The sequence below is a fragment of the Mastacembelus armatus genome, chromosome 11, assembly GCF_900324485.2.
Source record: "Mastacembelus armatus chromosome 11, fMasArm1.2, whole genome shotgun sequence".
NCBI lineage: Eukaryota > Metazoa > Chordata > Actinopteri > Synbranchiformes > Mastacembelidae > Mastacembelus > Mastacembelus armatus.
In genome coordinates, this window is record NC_046643.1 from 19,785,947 (window position 1) to 19,809,325 (window position 23,379).

General features: G+C 44.4%; 1 protein-coding gene and 1 long non-coding RNA gene across 4 annotated transcripts; one reads left to right on the forward strand and one right to left on the reverse strand.

Annotated features, from left to right (window-relative positions):
• The first annotated feature begins 400 nt into the window (after window positions 1–400).
• chd4a (chromodomain helicase DNA binding protein 4a) lies at window positions 401–22,496 on the forward strand. 3 transcript variants are annotated; one of them, XM_026301029.1, is made up of 41 exons: window positions 401–599; window positions 987–1,170; window positions 3,955–4,064; window positions 4,362–4,604; window positions 7,266–7,384; window positions 7,633–7,898; window positions 8,038–8,168; window positions 8,268–8,406; window positions 9,268–9,437; window positions 10,008–10,241; window positions 10,629–10,832; window positions 10,947–11,155; window positions 11,735–11,866; window positions 11,960–12,059; window positions 12,234–12,425; window positions 13,225–13,425; window positions 13,524–13,661; window positions 13,922–14,043; window positions 14,450–14,623; window positions 14,765–14,906; window positions 15,107–15,238; window positions 15,496–15,613; window positions 15,823–15,947; window positions 16,046–16,138; window positions 16,324–16,462; window positions 16,570–16,739; window positions 16,871–17,048; window positions 17,711–17,800; window positions 18,269–18,360; window positions 18,510–18,643; window positions 18,894–19,038; window positions 19,353–19,503; window positions 19,674–19,783; window positions 19,863–20,100; window positions 20,235–20,288; window positions 20,417–20,581; window positions 20,673–20,781; window positions 20,898–21,030; window positions 21,432–21,627; window positions 21,923–22,092; window positions 22,173–22,496. In XM_026301029.1, exons 2-41 carry the CDS (start codon window positions 1,110–1,112, stop codon window positions 22,185–22,187), a joined length of 5,844 nt encoding a protein of 1,947 aa, XP_026156814.1. In that variant the 5' UTR covers window positions 401–599; window positions 987–1,109; the 3' UTR covers window positions 22,188–22,496. The 3 variants fall into 3 exon arrangements, with proteins under 3 accessions (XP_026156814.1, XP_026156813.1, XP_026156815.1); XM_026301028.1 differs by having other exon boundaries at window positions 401–595; XM_026301030.2 differs by lacking the exon at window positions 401–599 and adding an exon at window positions 767–789.
• LOC117152703 (uncharacterized) lies at window positions 7,201–8,391 on the reverse strand. The gene is made up of 2 exons (XR_004463172.1): window positions 8,262–8,391; window positions 7,201–7,936 (listed from the first exon to the last, which is right to left on the reverse strand). It is a non-coding gene; the product is annotated as an uncharacterized LOC117152703 (long non-coding RNA).
• Window positions 22,497–23,379: the final 883 nt, after the last annotated feature.

Genomic DNA, 23,379 nt, shown 5'->3' on the forward strand with positions numbered 1-23,379 from the left:
GACGGCTTTTCCTTTTTTTTCCACCCTGCTTTCTCCCATCTCTCTTTTTTTGGAGTTATGCTTATTGTGGGATGTCAGTGACTGTGCTCATTAGTATTATGGGATGTGGTGGGAGGGGTGGGGGGGTGTGAGCGTGTCCATGGTAACCGTGGTTGCCATGGGAGGGGGTGGAGGTGTGTGTGTGGGGGGGGGTGCATGCATGGAGGAATGGGGAAGAGACTGTAGGAGAGGGAGGGAGGGGGTGAGATGACTATTATGGTCTGTACGTTGCAAGGTAACTATGCAGAGTGGGGGAGGGGTGACTGAAGTGTGTGTATGTATGTGTGTGAAGAAGCGAGGGGGGGGGTGTATTATGGGATGCCTGCCCCCTGATCTCTTTGTGTGTGTGTGCGCGCGCGCGCGCACCGGGTGTGTGTAGTGTGCGAGGGAGAGAAAGACGAGACGGCGTCGTGCGCACACGCTGCCACAAAAAAACACGGAAATATCTTTAAATTGTATACACACCGTTACCTGAACAAAAACAGCCTCCAAGTACTGACTGATACACAAACTGCGCCCGGAGTTACTGTGTTTGGAGGCTGTGTGGAGTCAAGTTGTGAGTATGTCAGTTTGGGGTTTTATTGTTTGTGAGTCAGGGTGACACAGCCTCGGATGCCGGTGTGGTTCCGCTGAGATATTTCACGTTTGTGTGAGCGGCTCGGTTCTTGTCTTAAAATCGGAACCTGAGCGCCGGGTCCACCTCGGCTAGCCCGCATGCTAATGGGACTGAAAGTAACGTTAACGACAGTGGTATGTCATCTGATGGCTGCTAATCTTTGCTGTCCAACTTGACGGCAGGATAAAGTTGAATTTATCGCCAAACAAGCCCATGCGGCGACTGTTTCTGCTGCTCGGTGTTTTACCGGGTGTTGTGTTTTTGAATGCTGCTAAATATTCACTTCCGTTTTCTCTTTTGTTGTTCTTATTTCTCTCTCCGAACTGTACAGCGCACACCACGACCTGGACAGACTCAAGACCGGGTCAGAATCTGGATTATCCCATAAAGGAGTAACTTTATTTAGTTAGCTAAAGTGCTAGCTAACTAGATAGAAAGTTTTCTTCTGTCCGCTATGTCTGGGAGCGACGATGACAGAGATGATTACGGAGCCCCCGAGGACCGGTTACTGCACGGTAAGACCAGGCTCATGTGTTAGCCGGAGCTGCTAATGGTCGCGGGTTAGCATGAGCAGATGTTTTTGACATTCATATCAATCATGTTAGCAACGCGCTAACGATGCTAGCTAGCGAGCTAACTCCACGGCTAACGTTAGCGCTAACAGTTTTCCCGCTGCTGCGCTGCTGTTAAACGTATTTTTCTAAAAAATCACTTTTACCCCGAACGCAAACTAACGCGGTAGGGCTGATGGTTTCGTGGTCGCGAAGTCACGCCGACTAACCGGCATGTTCCCGGGGCCTAACGTTAGCCAGCTACCGGTATTTTTTTTTACGTGTCGATGACAAGATGGAGGCAGCCAGTTAGCTTGGAAGCTGGCGGATGACGTTCAGGAGCTTTCCCCTCCTCATGGCCGGAGCCTTCGGTTTGAATGTGGAGGAAAAAGTAAAATAATGCTCTGTATTATGACGATATACTGCGTTTTATCCAGCCTGTTAAATTCCTAAACACATGGCAGTTCTCACAGGCTGCATTGTGCTTTGTTTACACTCGGTATAATTCAAGACGGGGACGCGCCGCGTACACGGTGGAAGCACCAAGAACAGACAAGTTAGCTTCAAGTGCTAAAACCGACCAAAATAGGATTTTGTTTCTCAGACATCCCCACATTTTCACAAACCTGACAAGTGTTTGTGTGTAAGTCGAACACTATGGAAACCGAAAGTAGAAACCTCCAAAATATGAATGAAATGTTGTGCATGTTTGAGCCAAACGCCTTTTAATGTGCACCTGAGTTACAAAATAATTGCGTCTAATATGAATTATATGTATTTTCTGTCATAACTGTGGACACAGCCACTAAAAATACATAACGACTCTGCAGTGATGGAGGAAATACTCCAGTAAAAGTGAGAGTGCCACCCTGTAAAATACTCAATTACAAGTAAAAGACCTGCACAAGTCAAAGTTTGAAGATAGAAACCAGGAGGATGTGCTTTAGCAGGGTCTCTGCAGGTGCTGAACAGTGTCAGAACCCTGATCCTTGTTTCCTCAGAAAGTCCTGTGAGGAAAGGCTTAAATGTGATTTTTTTAAAAAGTCTGTATAGTTTAAAAAGGTATGTGATTTTAGACAGAACGATCTGGAAAATCTTTTATTGTCACACCTCTAACATCATGTATAAGACAAATATATGGGTTAACCGTCACATATCTATCAATTTATCTCTTCTTAATAATTAATGAATGATGCTATTACATTCATTTCCTAACTGGTTAATCCTCACATCAGTGTGGCTGTCAATCTTCTGTCTATCCAGGTCATGTTTATTTTATGATGTTATTAGGATTTCTTCATATACAGCTGGGGGAGTACTGATAAAAGTCCTTGTTGGTTTTCACTGATAGTTATATTCTATGTTATATTAAAATGGTGTTAAAATTTAACTTGGTGGACCTGCAGAAACCTGGTGAAAGTATTGAACATAATGCAACTCAGTTCAGCTGTGAGTGTTTTAGCGTTATTATCATTAGCCTAATATTACCCATGCAGCAAGTTGAAGTAGCATTTTACAGTGGTTTGAGTTAAACTATTACCTATATCACCACAGTTAATTATTGTCGTTAAGGATTCGGCATCTTAATTATTATCTCAAAATTATGAAAATATTGAGAAGTTCCCATGACAGTTACTCACAGCCCCAAGTGACACCTTTTAAAATGCACCTTTTGCACTCGCATCTCAAGTAGTTCAAGTCTCAGGTCATGTAGATTCAAGTCAAGTGTAATGCACCTGTTTGTGACTTGAGTCAATCTAAATCTCTGGGGTCAGGTTCCTAAAAGTGTGTTAAAGCTAAGATGGTTTAGATCAAACTGGAGGTGTATGGATAAGATCATCTTAGCCCCAAGATACTTTTTGAAACCAGCTCCTGCTCTGAAAACGTTGAGAACGTTACTTGTGTTTACAAAGGGCTTCAAATTAAGTTTAGATTTTTTTTTTTTTTTAATGATTCTATGATAATGAGATTGGATCTCCCCCCCCAGTTGCATTTACATTTGTTCACCCACCCATCCACATACACACAGCTTGGTCTCTTTTAATATGGCCTGAAAAACTCATCACATTAAAGCTTCTTTCTTACCTGCGGCATCTTAATGGCAACTTGCCATTTACTTTTTACCATAGTCAATTACATTAATAGGTTCTGAGTGCAATGCCACTTCACTTTGCAGCCATTGAGGCAGTGCCAGATACTGGACTCAGGCAGAACCACTAGTTTATCCTTTTCTAGTTCTGATTTTAAGGACTTAGGGTCTGCTGGTTTTATGTCTTTGGACAGCAGGTGAATGTGGCTACAGCCTTGCAGGGCTGCAAAGAGGGTGAAATTAACCTGCTCAAGTAGAAACTTCCATCACCACTCTAAAATGGACAATCCTTCTAATTGAGTCATAATATTAGTTTACTCGCTGAGTTTAGACAGTAATGCTTCTCAAAAAAATGTAAGCATAAACAGAATCACAGATGTAAAAATGTAAAAATTCTAGCATGTGAGAGAAGTTGTTTAATGAGAGTTATTCGTTTACCTGCCGAGTAAACAAACCGGACCACAGCCAATATATGTCAGTATGTGATCAATGTTTTGTTTCCAGCAGGATATGCAAGTGTCTGCTGATATGCATGTTCTTTTCAGGTCTCCATCTTCACTAATGTTACACCACTGCCCAAATACACTAACACACACACACTCACAGTCATTCCTATGTGTATCTTAACCATGAAATGTCTATTCTGGCCTGGCCTGTAGATGACGAAGAGGAGGATATCTCGGAGAACGAGACTCCAAAGGTGAAGAAGAAGAAAAAGGCCAAGAAGAGCAGAGAGAGCAAGGGCAGCAAGAGGCGGTCGCGCAGAGAGGTACAGATGCAGAGTAGTATGTATGTGTCATGTAGCTATGCACTCAAATACATCTGAAGAAAATATTTTTGATTATTTCTATGTCAGGTCTACTCGCTGTGTTAAATGGAAACCAGGATCCGACAATTAAAACCCAGACACTTATTTTAGATTTACATGACATGCAGGCAACAGCTGACAAATTTGCCTGTAGTTTGTAAAATGTGCAGTGTTTAATTCCAGTGAGAGATCGGTTTCCCTGCCCTGTTTCCATTTTGCTCTGTTTGCTGACCTCCGTCTTTGCCATCCTTGTTCCAGGAGCTTCCTATCAGCTCCCCGGAGCCAATGGACGTGAGCGGGGTGGAAGAGGCAGAGGATGGCGGCCCTGCACATCGCTCCGACAGTGAGGGCAGCGACTACACGCCAGGGCGCAAGAAGAAGAAGAGAGCCAGCAGCGGGAAGGAAAAGAAAAGGAGCAGTGCCGGGGTCGATCGCAGCGCCTCCAAGAAAAAAGACCCTGAGCCCGAGGAAGATGAGGATGATGATGACGATGACTTCTCAGTAAGTAAACCCTGGCAAATTAGAAATAGTGTGTTGGGCAGTTTAAGGGCCGGCTCAACATATGCCCACACTGATAATCAATATCTGAAATCTTTGGCCACTTTAGTGCCAGAGAATGAGCCAGCAAGTATTGATCTCATAGCCGTGACACAGTGTTTACTGTATTAACCCGTAGAGCCGCTCCTTACAAAACCCCAGGAGATGCTAAAATTGCATTGAATGGCTGAGTAATGGTTTTTTTTTTTATGGAGACACACATGGAATCTAATCACATTGGTAAACTACAATCATTTCAAGCTGAGGTCTTTGTACAAATATCTTGTTGTTGTTCAACTAATATTTGATCGGACAAACTTAATTATCTCAGACTGGTGACAGTGGCTATGTCAATAAGAGATCTAGAACATGAGGAAAGAGAGGAAGGTGGAGTTTTACTCTTAAATTAGGAGCTACATAAATGCAGTGTGTAGTTTGGGTACAGTATGTTTTCCCTGGGGATTTTGGCACTGCAGGGCTTTTACTGTACTGTTTGTTTTTCCATATTCTAAACAGCAGCTGGTTTATGTTTTTGCCTGGAAATCTTCTCTCCTTGTGCCTTTGAAACTTGCATGACTTGTGCTCTCTGCTGAACATCACATCTGCATTCAGATGTGATGTTGCCTGTGTTGGCCTAGTGCTGATTTAAATCAATCAGTGTTTCACTTCACCAACACTAAGATTTGACAGAAATGAATCAGTAGATGTGGTGTGTGTGGTTCATACATATTAATGATGACTGTTAAGTGGAACAATGCAGAAAAATACCGAAACAACATAAAGCTGGGTTCTGGTGTGGTCCAGTTTGTGAAGATGCCCTGATAGAAAATACCTTCTGAAACAGCCCCTTTCTCTGGTCATGTGATAGCACCTGGGGTCTGTGTACCTGTAATGGCGTGGGTCACAGTTTGACAAACAGAGATGTGATATGAAAGATGGTTAAACAAAGAGCTGTGTCTGGTGGCCAATAGGGGCCCTTGTAGTTAATGACGCTTACGCAAAGGTGTGTGTGTGTGTGTGTGTGTGTGTGTGTGTGTGTGTGTGTGTGTGTGTGTGTGTGTGTGTGTGTGTGTGTGTGTGTGTGTGTGTGTGTGTGTGTGTGTATACATGCTATTACCATGGCAACCATGCCTAGTGCCGCACTGCGCTCTTGACCCTTTTTCTTTTTGGTTAGATAAACATGGTTTGATTCATTGGCAGGGCTGTCCTGGAAGGCAGAGAAATGGGCAGCAGCTTTGGTGAAGGCCTGCTGGAGGAGGAACATGTGCTGTGCAATAAACAGTGCATGAAACCAAGTGTTTCCATCAGGCTGGTAGAGGCTGAAATTAACTTTACTGTTCACCTGCTCAGGGACTTGAGGGATAAAAGCCCAGTGAGCAAGAAAGTGGTTTTATTGGCTAAAATATTTACAGGTGCTATAGAAGTGAAAACTAGTTCACACAGAAGTACTTTACGACAGACGGCCACACTGAAAATAGTCATCCAGTTTTTTTTTTTTAGGTTTGATTAACTGTGTAAGTCATTTTCAAGCAAAAATCTCACCTTTTGTGGCTTCAGCTTCTTCTTTTCCTTCCTGAATATGGTAAATTATGATTGTAAGAAATCACAGGCTGATCAAATGACTGATCAAGTAACGAAGAAAATAATTGGCAGATGAATCTACAGTGAAATGTTTGACACCAGGGGCAAAAACAGAAAAGCTGAAACCTGTTACTGTTAGAAATATTTCACTTCATAGCAACTTAAATCACTGATCGCTTATATTTATCAGTTTGTTGGTAAACTAGCAAATCAGCTGGTACTAAATTAATAACTATATTAATAAGCTAATGTAGGCTAAGCTTCAAAGCTAAGCTAATGTAGGCTTAGCTTCAAATATGTAGTTGTGGAAATGGGGGGGGAGTCACTTGTTTCAAATAAAAATCCATCCACAGTCATTTACGTCATCTGTGACATATAATTTTGTATATCATAATGTCAAATACTGAAATCCACCTTTCAATAACAGGCTCATGTTCAGTGCAGAGAGGAAACAAAAGAGTTGGCAGATTTGTTGGCACAAAGACGTAGCAACACTTTTTAAAGTCTCCACATGAAAGTGCAGTTTACTGTTAAACCACAGATCTGCAGTGAAGCCACAGCTGCTGCCACATGTTGGGTCACTCCCTGTGTGTGTGTGTGTGTGTGTGTGTGTGTGTGTGTGTGTGAGAGCAGTCAATGTTGTAATTATCCAGCAGGAGCTTCTTACATAAAATTTGTTAGTTGTGAATAATAATGTTCAGAAACATTCTTGGCACCAGTCACTGTCTCTTTAGCAGTTGAAGCATAGCAGAACATTAGGACCTGTCTGCTAAACCGGGTTCTCTTCCACAAGCTGGACTTCTGATCTGCTGATTAGATCAATATTAATAATTTCTCATGCAAAACAACAGAATGTGGTTGTGGGGAAAAAATAAGCTGTGCTGTGAACTTTGCTGTTCCATCTCAGCTAACGTGGCTGCTAACGGTACTGAGGAACTCACAGTCACTTTTTATAGATCAGTTTCAGTTTTCATATTAATCTTTCATTCTGCATTTGCCCTTGACGGTGGTATCAATGAAGCTTCTTCTTGGTATTTGCTGCAGGAACCAAAGTCGTCATCTCAGCTGCTGGATGACTGGGGCATGGAGGACATCAGCCACGTCTTCACCGAGGAAGACTACCGCTCTCTGACCAACTACAAGGCCTTCAGCCAATTTGTAAGGTATATACATACATTTAGACTCACACAAATGTGATAATGTGTTGGGAAAACTCCAGCTTCCAGCAACGAGCAACTGGTCAGGGAAGCAGAGAACTGCACAAGGTCTTAAGAAACATTAACGTTGGTTTGGTTTTGTCATGTCTTTGTCTACTCCTGTTACTGGTGTTGGAAGTCAAATTGAGTTAAAATGTCACTTGCAGGAACCTATAATCAGATCATGTTTTAATTTTTTTTTCACTATGCTCCAGGCCACTCATCGCAGCCAAGAACCCCAAGATTGCCGTGTCCAAAATGATGATGGTTCTTGGGGCCAAGTGGCGCGAGTTCAGCACTAACAACCCACTGAGAGGAGCCGCCGCTGCCAACGCTGCTCTGGCTACGGCCAACATACCCGCAGCTGTCGACACCATGGTGGCAGAGGTCATCCCGGCTCCTGCGGCACCGGCAGCCCCGGCAGTGCCTCAGCAGCCTCCTGCAGCACCACTACGCAAGGCCAAGACCAAGGAAGGCAAAGGTACAGTGGGTTGGAGGTCTCAAGTGAAAAGAGAGGACCTGGAATAACAATCACATATGAATTTTCAGCAGCTGAAGCTGACCCATGAATCTCAGGGTGATTATTCTTACACTTTTTAAAAAAATTTTTTTTATTATAGGTCCCAACGCCCGCAAGAAGTCAAAACCTGCCCCTAAACCACAAGAGAAGAAGAACAATGCCAAGACCAAGAAAGTGGCTCCTCTCAAAATCAAACTGGGAGGCTTCAACAGCAAGAGGAAACGCTCATCAGTACGAACCATTTCCCTCTGTCTCGTTTATGTCCGTGTGTACAATACATGTACAAAGATATTCTTAACACCACTGGAAATGTTTGTGTCGTACCTGTAGAGCGAGGAGGATGAACCTGACGTGGACAGCGACTTTGACGATGGCAGCATGAACAGTGTCTCTGTCTCAGAAGGGTCCAACAGTCGCAGCAGCCGCAGCAAAAAGAAGGCCTCCAAAAACAAGCCCAAGAAGAAGAAAGGTACGGCTCAGTGTTTGTCCTCTTACTGTTACTATCACCTTACATTGACTATGCAGTGGGATTTGTGGAAGCTGGTTGTTTTCACTGCTTTACCTGATGAGTCAGTCAGAACTCTACCTGTTGATAGAATCCAGTCTGAAGATTGCAGGTTAAACACACACAGTGTCTCTGTGCAGGATAAAGCATTAAAAGTCTGTGCACAGCAACATGAGGAGGTGTATGCGCACACACACACACACACACATAGACATTAGTCACTGTGACTGAGTCAGCAGAGTTTGGTATATTTAGAAGGACATCTTAGCCTGGCTGGTCACCTGTTGACGCATCCTCTGTAGCTTCTGTCACAAGACCAAAGCGCCACTCGGACGACGTCATGGACAAATTCAGATCGGCAACTGACAAGAGGTCAATAAATCCTCAGCGAGACATGACTGTGTCAGTGTGGAAGCTTTTCACTGCAACGGGCTGTTTGATTTATGTTTGGTTGTTTTTGAAATACACACATCATTAAAAAACAAATGCTGCAACTCCCCTGACAAGATGTTAAACTCCTCAGTGTGGGCTTTAACTTTGTTTAGCCTGCATTAAAACTCTACATGACAGAAGAAAGAGCACTTAGGATCAGTTTTGCTGCACTTAAATGGATTTTCAGTGACACCCCAATTTCAGTCTGTTATTGAGGAAATGTGTCTTGAGGGAAAAAATGACTCACTGAGTGGGTTTTCCTCTGACAAACAACAAACACGTAGCACCGCAATGTCATACATATAAATACAGCGCCCGGGCTCACAGCACATATCACATCCTGTGTCTGTTACATATGAGCTGTTTGGGTAAAAGATTTTTCCTGTCAATCAGACTCAGAGGACGGCGATGGCTATGAGACCGACCACCAGGACTACTGTGAGGTCTGCCAGCAGGGTGGAGAGATCATCCTGTGCGATACCTGTCCCAGAGCGTACCACATGGTCTGCCTGGACCCCGACATGGAGAAAGCACCCGAGGGCACTTGGAGTTGCCCACACTGTGTAAGCACAGCTGCTTAAGCCGTATAGGTTTGGCCCCAAGATGGACTCTTAAAGAAATACACCAACTTAAAATTATCTTTGTGTTTCAAAAATGCGACTCAAAGCTGAAAAAAAAAAAAGCCTCCTCAAACCTGGTGTTGCTGCTGTTCTGTATGTTTAAGGTTTCTGCACAGTTTGTAAAGCTAAAACAAACTCAGTCCAAGCAGCATCTCAAGTCATCAGATAAATCTGAACAGTGTTTGGCTTTGAGTCTTTACGACAGCACTGTTTGGTGGAGGATTAGACAGGCATGTTGTTCTGTAGCTGTAGCCCTCTGAAGCTCAGCAGCTGATGTCAGCCATAACTCAACTCTAGGTGGTTTGTGTTGTGTTAAAAGCTGATTTTCAGTGGACTATTCCTTTAAAACAAGAGCAGGAACAGCTCAACGCACAGCAATTATTACAGAAGAGCGTTCATAGGCTAAAAATGATCTTATTATTGATCTCAGTTATAGATCAAAACCTTGAGTTTTTTAAAGTGAAAATAGTATAAAATGTGAATTTTCATCTCTGACTCCCTGACCCCCCCCAGGAGAAGGAGGGGATCCAATGGGAGGCGAGGGAAGAGGTGTCAGACGGGGAGGAGGACAACGGTGAGACGGGAGAAATGGAAGAGGACGACCACCACATGGAGTTCTGCAGGGTCTGTAAAGACGGAGGAGAGCTGCTGTGCTGCGACTCGTGCCCCTCGTCCTACCACATCCACTGCCTCAATCCACCACTCCCTGAGATCCCCAACGGAGAGTGGATCTGCCCCCGCTGCACGGTGAGTCCAGTCAGATGACTGACTCGGTTTGACCTCTCGGTGACAAAATCTGCTGAATCTGGCAAAGTCTCTGTATTGATCCAGAGGATATTTCTGCTGTTTCTGCTCAGGAACGCTTCACGGAAAGGTATTTATTGATCCAGTGGATATTTCTGTATTTGTACAGGTCAGCATACTGGTACTTAAAGAGAAATGTGAAACAGATTTAATGTCGCCTGTCGCAACTTTAACAGCGGCTGAGTGGGTTTGATGAATCACTGGTTCACGTGTTGTCAAGTTTTCAAGTTGTTTTCATAAAACGCTATTTTAACTTAAAAAGTAATGAAAATTGGATTCTCGAACCAAGATGAATTTTCCATTGATCAGTTAACTCTTTCTCCCTTCCAGTGTCCTCCCATGAAGGGCAAGGTCCAGAAGATCCTGACTTGGCGGTGGGGAGACCCCCCTCCTCCCACCCCAGTTCCTCGCCCTCTAGACCTGCCAGCCGATGCTCCCGCCCCCGCCCCGCTGGCAGGGCGGCCGGAGAGGGAATTCTTCGCCAAATGGTCCAACATGTCATACTGGCACTGCTCCTGGGTCACAGAGCTACAGGTCTGTACAGTTTGCACACACAAGAAAATGAGTCTGTATTTGACCCTGTTCCATACGAATGACTAGTTTTTTGTTTGTGTTTTGTTCCCCCTCTGACCTTCTGTCCCCCTCCAGCTGGAGCTTCATTGCCAAGTGATGTTCAGGAACTACCAGAGGAAGAACGACATGGACGAACCGCCACCCATTGACTTTGGCGACGGAGAGGAGGACAAGAGCTGTAAGAGGAAGAGCAAGGATCCCATGTACGTACAGCTGGAGGAGAAATACCTCCGCTTTGGGATCAAGATGGAGTGGCTGATGATCCACCGCATCCTGAACCACAGGTCAGCACACAAACCATTCGGGTCAGAGCTGCCTGCAGTTCAGCTTTACTTGCTGCAGCTTTAGAAATGTAATGGTTTTTAATTACAGTGCTTTTAGTTTTATAGAACCATTTTAAACATTACTTTAAAAAAATGACCAGGCTTGAGCTGCATTTATATGAAGCATTTTATTGTATAAACAAAGTAAAAGCCCAGTGAAAATAAAAATGCTTCAGTCTTTCAGAGTAAAATGGCCAATTTGGCAAAAATGTGTAATAAGTTTATTCCTTTGACCTTCTACTTACATCATGTCTAACTTTTTCTTTTTGTGAGCTGCTGCCTTGGAAAGATACAAATTCAGTCTGAGTTCTGTCTGTCCCCCTTTTAAGAATTTACAAGCACTTAGACACATTCAGCAATTACTGCATCTCAGGAATGAGACATTTATCAAGCACAGCGTCTCATTTAGTTGAGGCTTTATTCCAAAGAGTTTCACGGAGCACAATGTTAACTTAGATGTCAAATATGTTAGGTATCGTGTTATGCTCTGTCCTCTGTCAAAATGAAGATAACGTGAAGTAAAGTAAGAATCTTTCTCAGCGTGGACAGAAAGAATAACGTCCACTATCTGATCAAATGGAGAGAGCTGCCGTATGACCAGGCCACCTGGGAGGCTGAGGACATGGACGTACCTGAGTTTGACACCTACAAGCTGCAGTACTGGAACCACAGGTAAGACGCAGAGGATGCAGACACAGGACAACGCCTTCCAACTGTGGTGTGCCTCAGCAACACCTGCTGCTTCATCGCATGGCTTTGTTTCAGAGAGCTGATGATGGGAGACGAGGGACGACCTGGGAAGAAGATCAAGGTGAAAGGAAGAGTGAAGCGGCCGGAGAGACCTCCTGAGAACCCTGTGATCGATGTAAGTCCAGGACTATGGATTGCTCATATTGGTATGAAATTCATTGTTCCAGTTCCAGGTCCCTGGAAGTTATTTGCCTATTTATAAAGAATTTAACAAACTTTTTAAGGGGGAACATTCTCTGAAACAGCTGTTATAGTTTCACTTAGACACTTATAATTTTTCTGTTCCCAGCCAACAATAAAGTTCGAGCGACAGCCAGAGTACCTGGACAGCACAGGAGGGACGCTGCACCCGTACCAGTTGGAGGGACTGAACTGGCTGCGGTTCTCCTGGGCTCAGGGCACTGACACCATCCTGGCCGATGAGATGGGTTTGGGGAAAACGGTTCAGACCGCCGTCTTCCTTTACTCACTCTATAAAGAGGTGGGTGCTGGCTGAAACTGGGTTATGTTTGTCTGTGGTAAAGACGAGCATCATGCTCCCACACACACAGTGTACACTTTGTGGTAAAATGTTTTGGAAATGCTTCTTCTCACCTGGTGTGTCGGATGCATCATCTCGACCTAAAAAGTTGAACCTGGTTTTGATTTTTAAAACTGTCTTTTTCACCATCGTTATTCAATCTGTTTCTTAATTAGCCTAAAAGAAATTATTTAAGAAAAATAAAATATTAGGGAATATTTGACCATTTTAAAACATGTTTTATCTCTGTAGTCACGGCTGAGTCTCTCTGCCTCACAGGGAAACTGTCTCTAAGTAGCTGTCGTCCTATTGGCCAGAAGCCATCCAGCCATTTTGTACAAGTGTGTTAAATTCTGACTGCATCAAATTGGATCTCAAACAGTCAAATCATTCACACTGCTCATTTGTGGAACTGCTGCCACCTAAAGGCGGGAGGCCAGAACACACTTCCTGTCAGTGGAGCAGGAGCTCTTGAACTGAATTGGATTAAACTTAAAAACCAAATATTTCTGTTTTTATATTTTTCTTTTATACTTTTTCCTTAATATATTTTTAAAATTAAAGTCAGTTTCAGAACTGTGGGAGATTTAAGATCACAAGTGCAACCCAACAAATGAGCATGATGGAGTCGGATTTATAACGTAGTAAAAGTCTCCTGGGATCATTGTTTTGGAGTCTCAGGCTGCTCATACAGGTGCAATAAATACAGAAACTGAGTGTAAAACTAAAACACACGACCAGACTCCTGTCTCTCCTCCAGGGACACTCCAAGGGGCCCTTCCTGGTCAGTGCCCCGCTCTCCACCATCATCAACTGGGAGAGAGAGTTTGAGATGTGGGCCCCTGACATGTATGTGGTGACCTACGTCGGCGATAAAGACAGCAGGGCGGTCATCAGAGAAAACGAGTTCTCCTTCGAGGACAACGCCATCCGAGGAGGAAAGAAGGCGTCCAGGATGAAGGTAAAGGGGAGAAGGTCAAGTCATTCCTGGATGACTAATTTTTAAATTGGGATAAAACTCTGAGCTGTAACATCTTTTATGTTGATTTTCTCCAACAGAAAGACTCATCCATCAAGTTCCACGTCCTGCTGACCTCCTATGAGCTGATCACCATCGACATGGCCGTCCTGGGCTCCATAGACTGGGCCTGCCTGGTGGTGGACGAGGCCCACAGGCTGAAGAACAACCAGTCTAAGGCACAGACTGATTCATTAATTCATTACTACTGATTTTCCAACACTGTCTAAAACACAGCAGAGTTTCCAGTAATTCAACTGTTGGATGTTCTGCTATACCATATTTCAAAACAATAAACAGTAATAGGATTATTGTATTATATTGGTATTGCTTATAAAGCAGGGCTAGAAACACATCTGGATTGAAAGCAGACAGCTGCAAGGGAAGTTTCACTCACTTTGAAATGGTTGTAAACATGTTCTTCTTTTCTTTGCTGTAGTTTTTCCGGGTGTTGAACAACTACTCTCTGCAGCACAAACTGCTGCTGACTGGAACTCCTCTGCAGAACAACCTGGAGGAGCTTTTCCACCTGCTCAACTTCCTCACACCTGAGAGGTTCAGGTAGGCTCCGGACTAACATAACATTTTTTTCTTATCTTGTTTTTTGCATCAGGTGTGTGTCTGCTTTATTAAATTTATTTTTCTAAATTGTGGTATCATAATACTTTTAGAAACCTGGAAGAAGTGAGGCTGCTAAAAGAGCCTGATTTTCTGCAGCAGAAATTAGCGTTTCCTCTTTTGTACCCTCAATCAACAAACACTCCTTTAAAGAAACTTAATGAAAGGTTTCAATTCAATTAAAAAGTACACAGATATTCAATATTCCAACAAGAGATGTAAAAAAACACATCCATGCTTTTGCCACAAACACGTCACTGCGCTGTTAAGTCTCAAGGTTTCATGCTGCTGCTGCTTGTGTCTGAGCAGGAAAATCCCACCTCACCTTAACTCACCTGTCTGTCTGCAGTAACCTGGAGGTCTTCCTGGAGGAGTTCGCCGACATTGCCAAGGAGGACCAGATCAAGAAGCTGCACGACATGCTGGGTCCGCACATGCTCAGGAGGCTGAAGGCCGACGTCTTCAAGCACATGCCCTCAAAGACCGAGCTCATCGTCAGGGTGGAGCTCAGCCCCATGCAGAAGTGAGTCAAGAGACCAGCGCTACACAAGCTAGTGACTTTTAAAAAATGTTTTTGGTAAAGATCGTATGTACAAATGGAGAAGTTTGAAAACGAGGCAGTATAGAAAGACAAAGGATACATGTTGATATCTTTTGTTTTTAGGAAATACTACAAATTTATCTTGACAAAAAACTTTGAGGCCCTCAACACCAAGGGAGGAGGAAACCAGGTTTCTCTGCTCAACGTTGTCATGGACCTCAAGAAATGCTGCAACCACCCCTACCTCTTCCCCGCGGCTGCTATGGTACAACATCAGGGAGAAACAGACGCAGTGTCGATTTAGCATTTAGTTCAGGGCCCACAGGGGTTTTGTTTTCTTTGATCGGTTTAAGTCGATTATCTTTTTCTAAGAGATAAGTTACTTCTTTTATTAATCCACACTTAACCAGATATTTCCCTGCTGAGTTCACAGAACCATTGTGTTTGATTTGTCACTTTGAACAGGAAGCCCCAAAGATGCCAAATGGGATGTATGATGGCAGCGCTCTCACAAAGGCTTCTGGGAAACTGCTGTTGCTGCAAAAGATGATGAGGAAGCTGAAGGAGGGAGGACACAGAGTGCTCGTCTTTTCTCAGGTAGGACCTCAGAGATGAGACCAGTGAGGTGACACCTCCACATTTTCCACACTGGACTGATGCCCTGTATTTTTAGTCTTTACACCAAAGCAGGTAGAAAAAATCTTTTTCTGTGCAGTCTCTATCTGCAACCTAAACATGTCTTTTAGTGTTTCTGTTTGGAACTGCGACATGATGAAGTCAACAGAAAACAAAGTTTAAAGCATCAAATCTTATGAAGTGTCCTAACAGACCCCGTCCTGACTGTTTTGCTGCAGATGACTAAGATGCTAGACCTGCTGGAGGACTTCTTGGAGAACGAGGGTTACAAGTATGAGAGGATTGATGGAGGAATCACAGGAGGGATGAGGCAGGAAGCTATTGATCGCTTCAACGGTGAGATAGAGCACAAACTCCTCCTCTTTATTTTGGTCCGACTTAATCTTTCCTTCCTCCTCTCTCTTTGACCCCTTACCACAAATACTAAAATTAAATCTTATGTTTCCAATGTGAATGTAAAAAGACTTACAGTCTTAAATGATTCTGCACATGATGTATTGTAAAAAATCTATAAACTGACCTTTGTTCCTGCTCCTTTTCCTCAGCTCCTGGAGCTCAGCAGTTTGCCTTCCTGCTGTCGACAAGAGCCGGAGGTCTGGGCATCAACCTGGCCACCGCCGACACCGTCATCATCTATGACTCAGACTGGAATCCTCACAACGACATCCAGGTACAGGGCGAGTCCTGCCCCTACATTTCTTTCTTGCATGGAAAATTGTAGAAGCACAATGTGCATTTTTCATGTGTTACCTCGTCTCGTGTGTCCAGGCCTTCAGCAGAGCTCATCGTATCGGTCAGAACAAGAAGGTGATGATCTATCGCTTCGTCACCAAGGCCTCTGTGGAGGAGAGGATCACTCAGGTAATCAGGATTGATCAATACTCAGACTAAATTATTTAACAATGAATTTTCCTTGCAACTCCCCATTGTCAGATGTTGAGATCTGGCCACTGGTTCATGTGATGAATTTCAGTAAATTTGGAACTCAAATGTTTGGGATGTGTCTGCTTCTAATTTTCTGCCAACCTTTTGCCTCCTGTGTCCAGGTTGCTAAGAAGAAGATGATGCTGACTCACCTGGTCGTCAGACCTGGTCTTGGTTCCAAGACAGGCTCCATGTCCAAACAGGAACTGGACGACATCCTAAAGTTTGGGACAGAGGAGCTTTTCAAGGACGACGGAGAAGGTGAGGACGTGTCAAATCCAGATGTGCATGGACAGAGAGCCACAGTGGACAGATTTATTGGTGTGTGATGAATCGTAGAGATTTAACTGGAGTCTGGGTGTGTTCAGGTGAGAATAAAGAGGAGGACAGCAGCATCATCCACTACGACGACAAGGCCATCGACCGTCTGCTGGACAGGAACCAGGACGCCACGGACGACACGGAGCTGCAGAGCATGAACGAGTACCTGAGCTCCTTCAAGGTGGCTCAGTATGTGGTCAAAGACGAGGAGGAGGAGGTGAGTGGTGTGTATGGTGTGACATTTCATCTATCCATCCATCCATCCACCCTTTCCTCTCTACTCACCTTATTTCTCTCTCTTCCTTCATCTCCCATGTCCTGTTTGTCCTCCTTGTCCCCGTCGTTCAGGAGGAGGAGGTGCAGCGAGAGATTATCAAGCAGGAGGAGAGTGTAGATCCAGACTACTGGGAGAAGCTGCTGCGTCACCACTACGAGCAGCAGCAGGAGGATCTGGCTCGCAACCTGGGCAAAGGCAAACGTATCCGAAAGCAGGTCAACTACAACGACGGTTCACAAGAAGACAGAGGTAAGAGGAGGGAGGAGACGCTTGTTAGGCTTCATCACTAGTAGTCCAATTTTCATTATGTAGGTTGGTATCACAAATTAGTCTGAGGAGGCTCCACAGACTGTACAGCACTCTGCCTCCTCACTCTGAGGAGCTAGAGAAAGGACATAATTCATCTTTCATTTCAGAATTTCAAACTTTTCTTTGCAGATTTGATTTAATGTGAAAGTTCTTGTGCACATCTGCTTATTGACAGTTTTAGTGCTTTAAGTGTAACAGCAACAGGATAGAGACTTTATTAACCATTAATTATTTACAGCCAGATTCATACAGTTTAGTGGGTGTTCCCCATGATGAGACCACATTACCCAGGATACACAGCACAAGCCCGCCTTTATATTTGTTTGTTTGTCAAGAGGAGGGACACACACACACACACACACACACACACACACACTTGTAGTGGTGTAATGGCTGCTGTGGTCCTGAAGTGACATGGTGACACAGCAGCTGAGACTTGTGTTTACATGCAAACAAAGAAATGACAGTTTGATAAATTTCTCTGTATTTCCGGCTCTTCGCCAACAGAGAGTCGCTCTGAGCAGTAAAATTCGTGTGATGATGTGGGGAAACTCCAGGTCGTATTGAAATTCAATAAAAAGCCTTTTGTTTTTGTCTCACAGCTGATTGGCAGGATGACCAGTCTGATGGCCAATCAGATTACTCCGTGGCATCTGAGGAAGGAGACGAAGACTTTGATGAGCGATCAGAAGGTCAGAGTCGTCACATGCTAAACGACCTCTATTTATATGTCAATATTTATGCAGCTATATAAAACGCTGAACAAGGTTGACGCTAAGTTGACATTAACATGATTGGGGCAATGGAAGTTAATAAGTTGGTTTAGCACCAGAATTTCTTTCAGCCGCCCCAGCTGTTATAAGAAAACACATGTTCACCTATTAGTTTGTTGTTTTGATGTTAATGAAGTCCACGTCCTAACTAACACACTGACAATGCTGTAATTAGTTTTCTCTATATAGAATATGTCATTTAGAAACTTTGTCTGTAACTGGGACAGAAATTGTTTGAAAATGAAATAAACTAGTTCCTGGTCCAGTCAGTGTAGCGCTCAGCAGACTAATGTATGTGAAATAAAAGTGGCCTCCCTGCCTCCCTGCCTCCCTGCACTGTCTGGTATAATAATGTCATCAATCAACACATCTGTTTCCTGTGTGCAGCCAACTCCCGCAGGCCGAACAGGAAGGGCCTGAGGAACGACAAAGACAAACCGCTGCCCCCCTTGCTGGCCAGGGTGGGAGGCAACATCGAGGTGAGCAGCTCAGAGTTTAAACTACTGCACTGGCCCCACAGGGGTTAATGTATTTCAGTGTTTTGTCTCTGTAACTGAAAATATTCTTTACATCTGTAACAGTAGTACAAACTGCACGTGAAGCTTTATTCATCCCCTGCTGTTTCCAGGTGTTGGGCTTCAACTCTCGGCAGAGAAAGGCCTTCCTGAACGCGGTGATGCGTTATGGGATGCCTCCACAAGATGCATTCACCACCCAGTGGCTGGTCCGAGACCTACGAGGGAAATCTGAGAAAGAGTTCAAGTGAGAAACAAAAAGCGATTCAGTGTCCAAAACACCAATTTACAGCCTGAAGGTTGCTGTGTATTAATATAAACAAATTTATAGGTTTATGGGTCGCTAAAGTATGTGGGTTTGCTTTTATTGGGAGGGAATGTGGATCCAGTTGTGGTGCAATATTTTATTTAAATCTTCCACTGACCACATCTGGACCTCATCTGGCTCATCTTTGTCCGTTTACTGGTCTTAAGTTAATCTTCATTAACGCTTTCAGGGCCTACGTCTCCCTGTTCATGCGTCACCTGTGTGAACCCGGAGCCGACGGCGCCGAGACCTTCGCAGACGGCGTCCCAAGGGAAGGGTTGTCCCGACAACACGTCCTCACTCGCATTGGTGTTATGTCACTTATTCGCAAGAAGGTAAGAAACGCAGCATCATTACAGTTTATGTTCAGAATTCCCAGGAAGATATGCAGCTGTGGATTCGTCATCATCATTCAGTTAATCGTTTAGATCAAAAAGTCAACTCCTGCTTCTTAAATGTGAAGACGTGATTCTTCTGTTTTATATCATAAAAACTGGGTTTTATTTTTTAAAACAGTTTTCAAAAATCTAGCAAAGTTTTCAATATAAGAAAATTGTAAGGTCTTGATTATCTGCAGCCCTAGTGTGGAAGTTAATCTCTATAGTTTGAACAAATAAAAATCGTTCTGACTCTGTTCTGTGGTTTCCAGGTTCAGGAGTTTGAGCATGTGAACGGTCAGTGGTCGATGCCGTGGATGGCAGAGCTGGAGAACAAGAGGGCCGCCGCTCAGCCTGAATCCCCCGGAAAAACACCGTCCACCGGCACCCCCGCTGACACACAGCCCAACACACCTGCACCAGGTAACACACACACACACACACACTCTGAAAGCCTGACCTTTTGTACAAGTGAAGCAGCAAACACAAATTCGTGTTTCAGTGCGTTATGCAAACATTCCTAAATGGTTACTGTAAATAAGAGTTTCCTGTATGCAAGAACAGAAAATCATAACGGACGAATGTGTTTGTAGCTGATGACTCCTCGAAGAATGACGACACACTGAAGGACGGCGAGAAGGAGGTGAAGAAAGAGGGCGACACGGAGAAGAACGGCAAAGACTCTGGAAAAGTTGTCAGTGAGGTGAAGACGGTGTTTGAGTGATTAGCTTCCATTTCCAAGGCATGTCTTAAAATCCAGTTTCCTGCTGCGTCTCCTGCAGGTGATCTCCATCCCCGACGACGACGAGAGTCCGTCAGCCGAGCAGGAGAAGAAGAACGGGGAGGAGCCGATGGAGACGGACAAACCGAGCAACGGGGAAGCAGAGAGCGTCCGAGAGGGAGAGAAGAAGGAGGGCGAGAGCGAGAAGAAGAGTCCAGGGGGAGGAGATGAAACCAAGTCGCCTTCAGAGGCCAAGACAGAGGGGTCAGAGGTCAAACCTGAAGACACCGAGGTCAAAGGTAAAGCTGGGGACTTTCCTTTTTTTCTATTAAATCATTTTTTGTCTAATAATAACCAGAGAGAGAGAGAGAGAGACTTCACTAAAAGCTCCTTTCACCCACTGATTTGTGGTATAATCCTGTTTGTTTTGCAGCCGAAGAAAAGACAGAAAAGATGGACACCACTCCTCCTGCAGATGAAAAGAAAGGTGAAATAACTGATGATTTACTTTTATATACATGATTTGGTTTTCTTGATCTGTTTCCAACGATCGCTGCTGTCCAGTTTCTTTCTCTTGCCTGTTGTTAAACGCGTCTCTTCCTGCTCCGGCTGCAGATCTGAAGGAGGAGAAGGAGGCGCAGAAACCAGAGGATTCGACCAAACTACAGAACGGAGACAGCAGCAAAGAGGGCACAGGCTCAGCCGCCGGAGCCGTCACTGAGGAGAAGAAGAAAGCCAAGACCAGGTTCATGTTCAACATCGCAGACGGAGGATTCACAGGTACAGACACACACACACACACACACACACACACACACAGAGGGAGTGGCTGTGTTTCATCACTGACGTCTCCTCTCTCTCTCTCTCCCAGAGCTTCACTCCTTGTGGCAGAACGAGGAGCGTGCTGCCACAGTTACCAAGAAAACCAATGAGATCTGGCACCGTCGCCATGACTACTGGCTCTTGGCCGGCATCATACAGTATCCTTTTCCCCTCTTCTGTTTGGCTCATGTGGTGGATGTTTAGATCATGGTGTTTCTCTGGCCTTCACCTGTGACGTGAAGCAGTTATTGCTCTTAACTCCAGCGCCCTGCAGACACGGCTACGCTCGCTGGCAGGACATCCAGAACGACGAGAAGTTCGCCATCCTCAACGAGCCGTTCAAAGGGGAGATGAACAGAGGCAACTTCCTGGAAATCAAGAACAAGTTCCTGGCCAGGAGGTTTAAGGTACGAACAGAGAAGACACAGAGCGGCGTTAAAATCTAAATGAGTTGGAGTCGTTCTCTTACGTCGTCATCCTGTTCCTCGTTCCTTTGGTTTTAGACTTAATGATAAATTCATTTATTTAGCTGTGATTACGAGGAAAAAACCAACTCTTCAAAAAGAACACCCAGGTCTTTGTGTTATTGGCTGCTCGACTGTGTTTTCTGCCCATATGTTGTTTTCTGCATTAGTCCAAAATTTGTGGAGCTGATTCCAAGAATTCCTGTTAAGTCAGATGTAGGGACCAGTGGAGTGGAAATGAAATGAGATTGAAGCATCTGCTGCTCCTTAAGGATCTGTAGCTCTGATATGTTAATGTTTGTTTTATGGTGACGATGGCCCTCACGCTTTCTTCTCCTCTCCAGCTGCTGGAGCAGGCGCTGGTGATCGAGGAGCAGCTGCGTCGTGCCGCCTACCTCAACATGTCGGAGGACCCCTCCCACCCCTCCATGGCCCTGAACACCCGCTTCAGCGAGGTGGAGTGTCTGGCCGAGTCCCACCAGCACCTCAGTAAGGAGTCCATGTCCGGGAACAAACCGGCCAACGCCGTCCTGCACAAAGGTTTGTCCACAACTGGCCTTCAGATGATCTTCAGTCATGACAAGTACAATAATGTCGTCGAGTGACTGTTTTCTTGTTTTTGGAGCATAAACAAGGCCAAACAGGAAATAGTCTGTATTGACATATGTTTTCTACTTCACTCCGTGCTGCTACTTGTTAATTATAACTTTCTGATTTTCTCATCTAGTTTGAGTTCTCGCTGAGGGAAATAAAACTCTTCACTGCAGCACAGAAACCTGACCCTTAAATATGTTCTGACTGTGGGTCCTCATTGCTCCGTCTCTCTCTCTCTCAGTGCTGAAGCAGTTGGAGGAGCTGCTGAGCGACATGAAGGCAGATGTGACCCGCCTCCCGGCAACCATTGCCCGGATACCGCCGGTTGCCGTGCGACTCCAGATGTCTGAGAGGAACATCTTGAGCCGGTTGGCGAGCCGGGGCCCCGAGTCACAGGCAGCGACACAACAGGTAACACACACACACTTGTCTCACTGCACTCGCTGACACACACATCCTGACTTTGTTCCTTGCGTCTGCTTTTCCTCCAGATGTCGCAGCCGTAGACTGAAACTCAGCTCTTTACCTCGAAAACCACCCCCTGCCTCACCTCAACATTCCTGATTGGTGCACAGCAGAATGATGGACAGTGTGCCCTAGCTTGAAGCTACGCCCAGGTCACACCCCCCTTTACCCCCAAAAAGACTTTTCACAGTTTTTCTGAAGGATCGAATCCTTTGCCCTACGTTTGAGGCTGTGGACAGAAAAGCGATTTTATTTTTTTTTCCCTCCTTTTTTCAATTTCTGTATTAATATTATTGATATAATGTTATTATGATGGTTTTTTGGGACCTAAATAAAAAATGTAATAAACACTTTGTTTGTTTGGTCTGTTAGGCAGGTTTTAAGTTGGGCATTTAAAATAATTATTTGAAATGAAAAAAGTAAAGTGGTAGTTTTATACAGGCTCAGCAAATCTCACAAAAATCCTTTACATTTATGTTCAGGATTCGTTTCTTTGGGTTTTTTATTTTTCTTCTGGACAAACTTCATCATCGTCCAACATGAAAATTCAACATGACAAAACTAAAATCTAACCTGAGGTGGTTTTGGACACTAGTTGTTGCCACAGTCCGATATTTGTAGGACTGGGACCCGTTACTATTGTACACCCATGTTTTGAGATGGGTGGAGTCAGTGTAGCTGTAAGGACAGTGGGAACGACCAGTTCAGGATCATCAGCTACTGTTTTGTTTTTTTTTAGAGCTTTATAGTTTCAGCTTAATGTTTAGTGTCCAACCTGCAACGTTACTGTTCCAGCCACAGCAGGCAGATGTTTCTCCACAGCAGCAGGCAGATGTTTCTCCACAGCAGCAGGCAGATGTTTCTCCACAGCAGCAGGCAGATGTTTCTCCACAGCAGCAGACAGACACAGATAGTGGAACATTCAGCTGCTGCTCTGTAACTGGTTGATGTCTAAATAAGCAAGATTTTCCTCTCCAGTTCCCCATATTGACTTAACAGGTGAGAAGCCAAACATGATTCCACATTTTAAAATGTTTTAACAAACTGGAAATGGATTTCACAAACTTCTGTTTTCAGTTTTGTCCCAGTGAATCAGGGTAAAACTAAAGTTTTTCCCTTTTCTGTACGTGACACCTGGTTTCTGCTGCATCGCAGAAAATCTGCTCAGTCTCTTCTGCAAAATCATCTCTGAGTCATCACTGCAAGAAACAAGGTGGGGTTTGATTTGTTCTT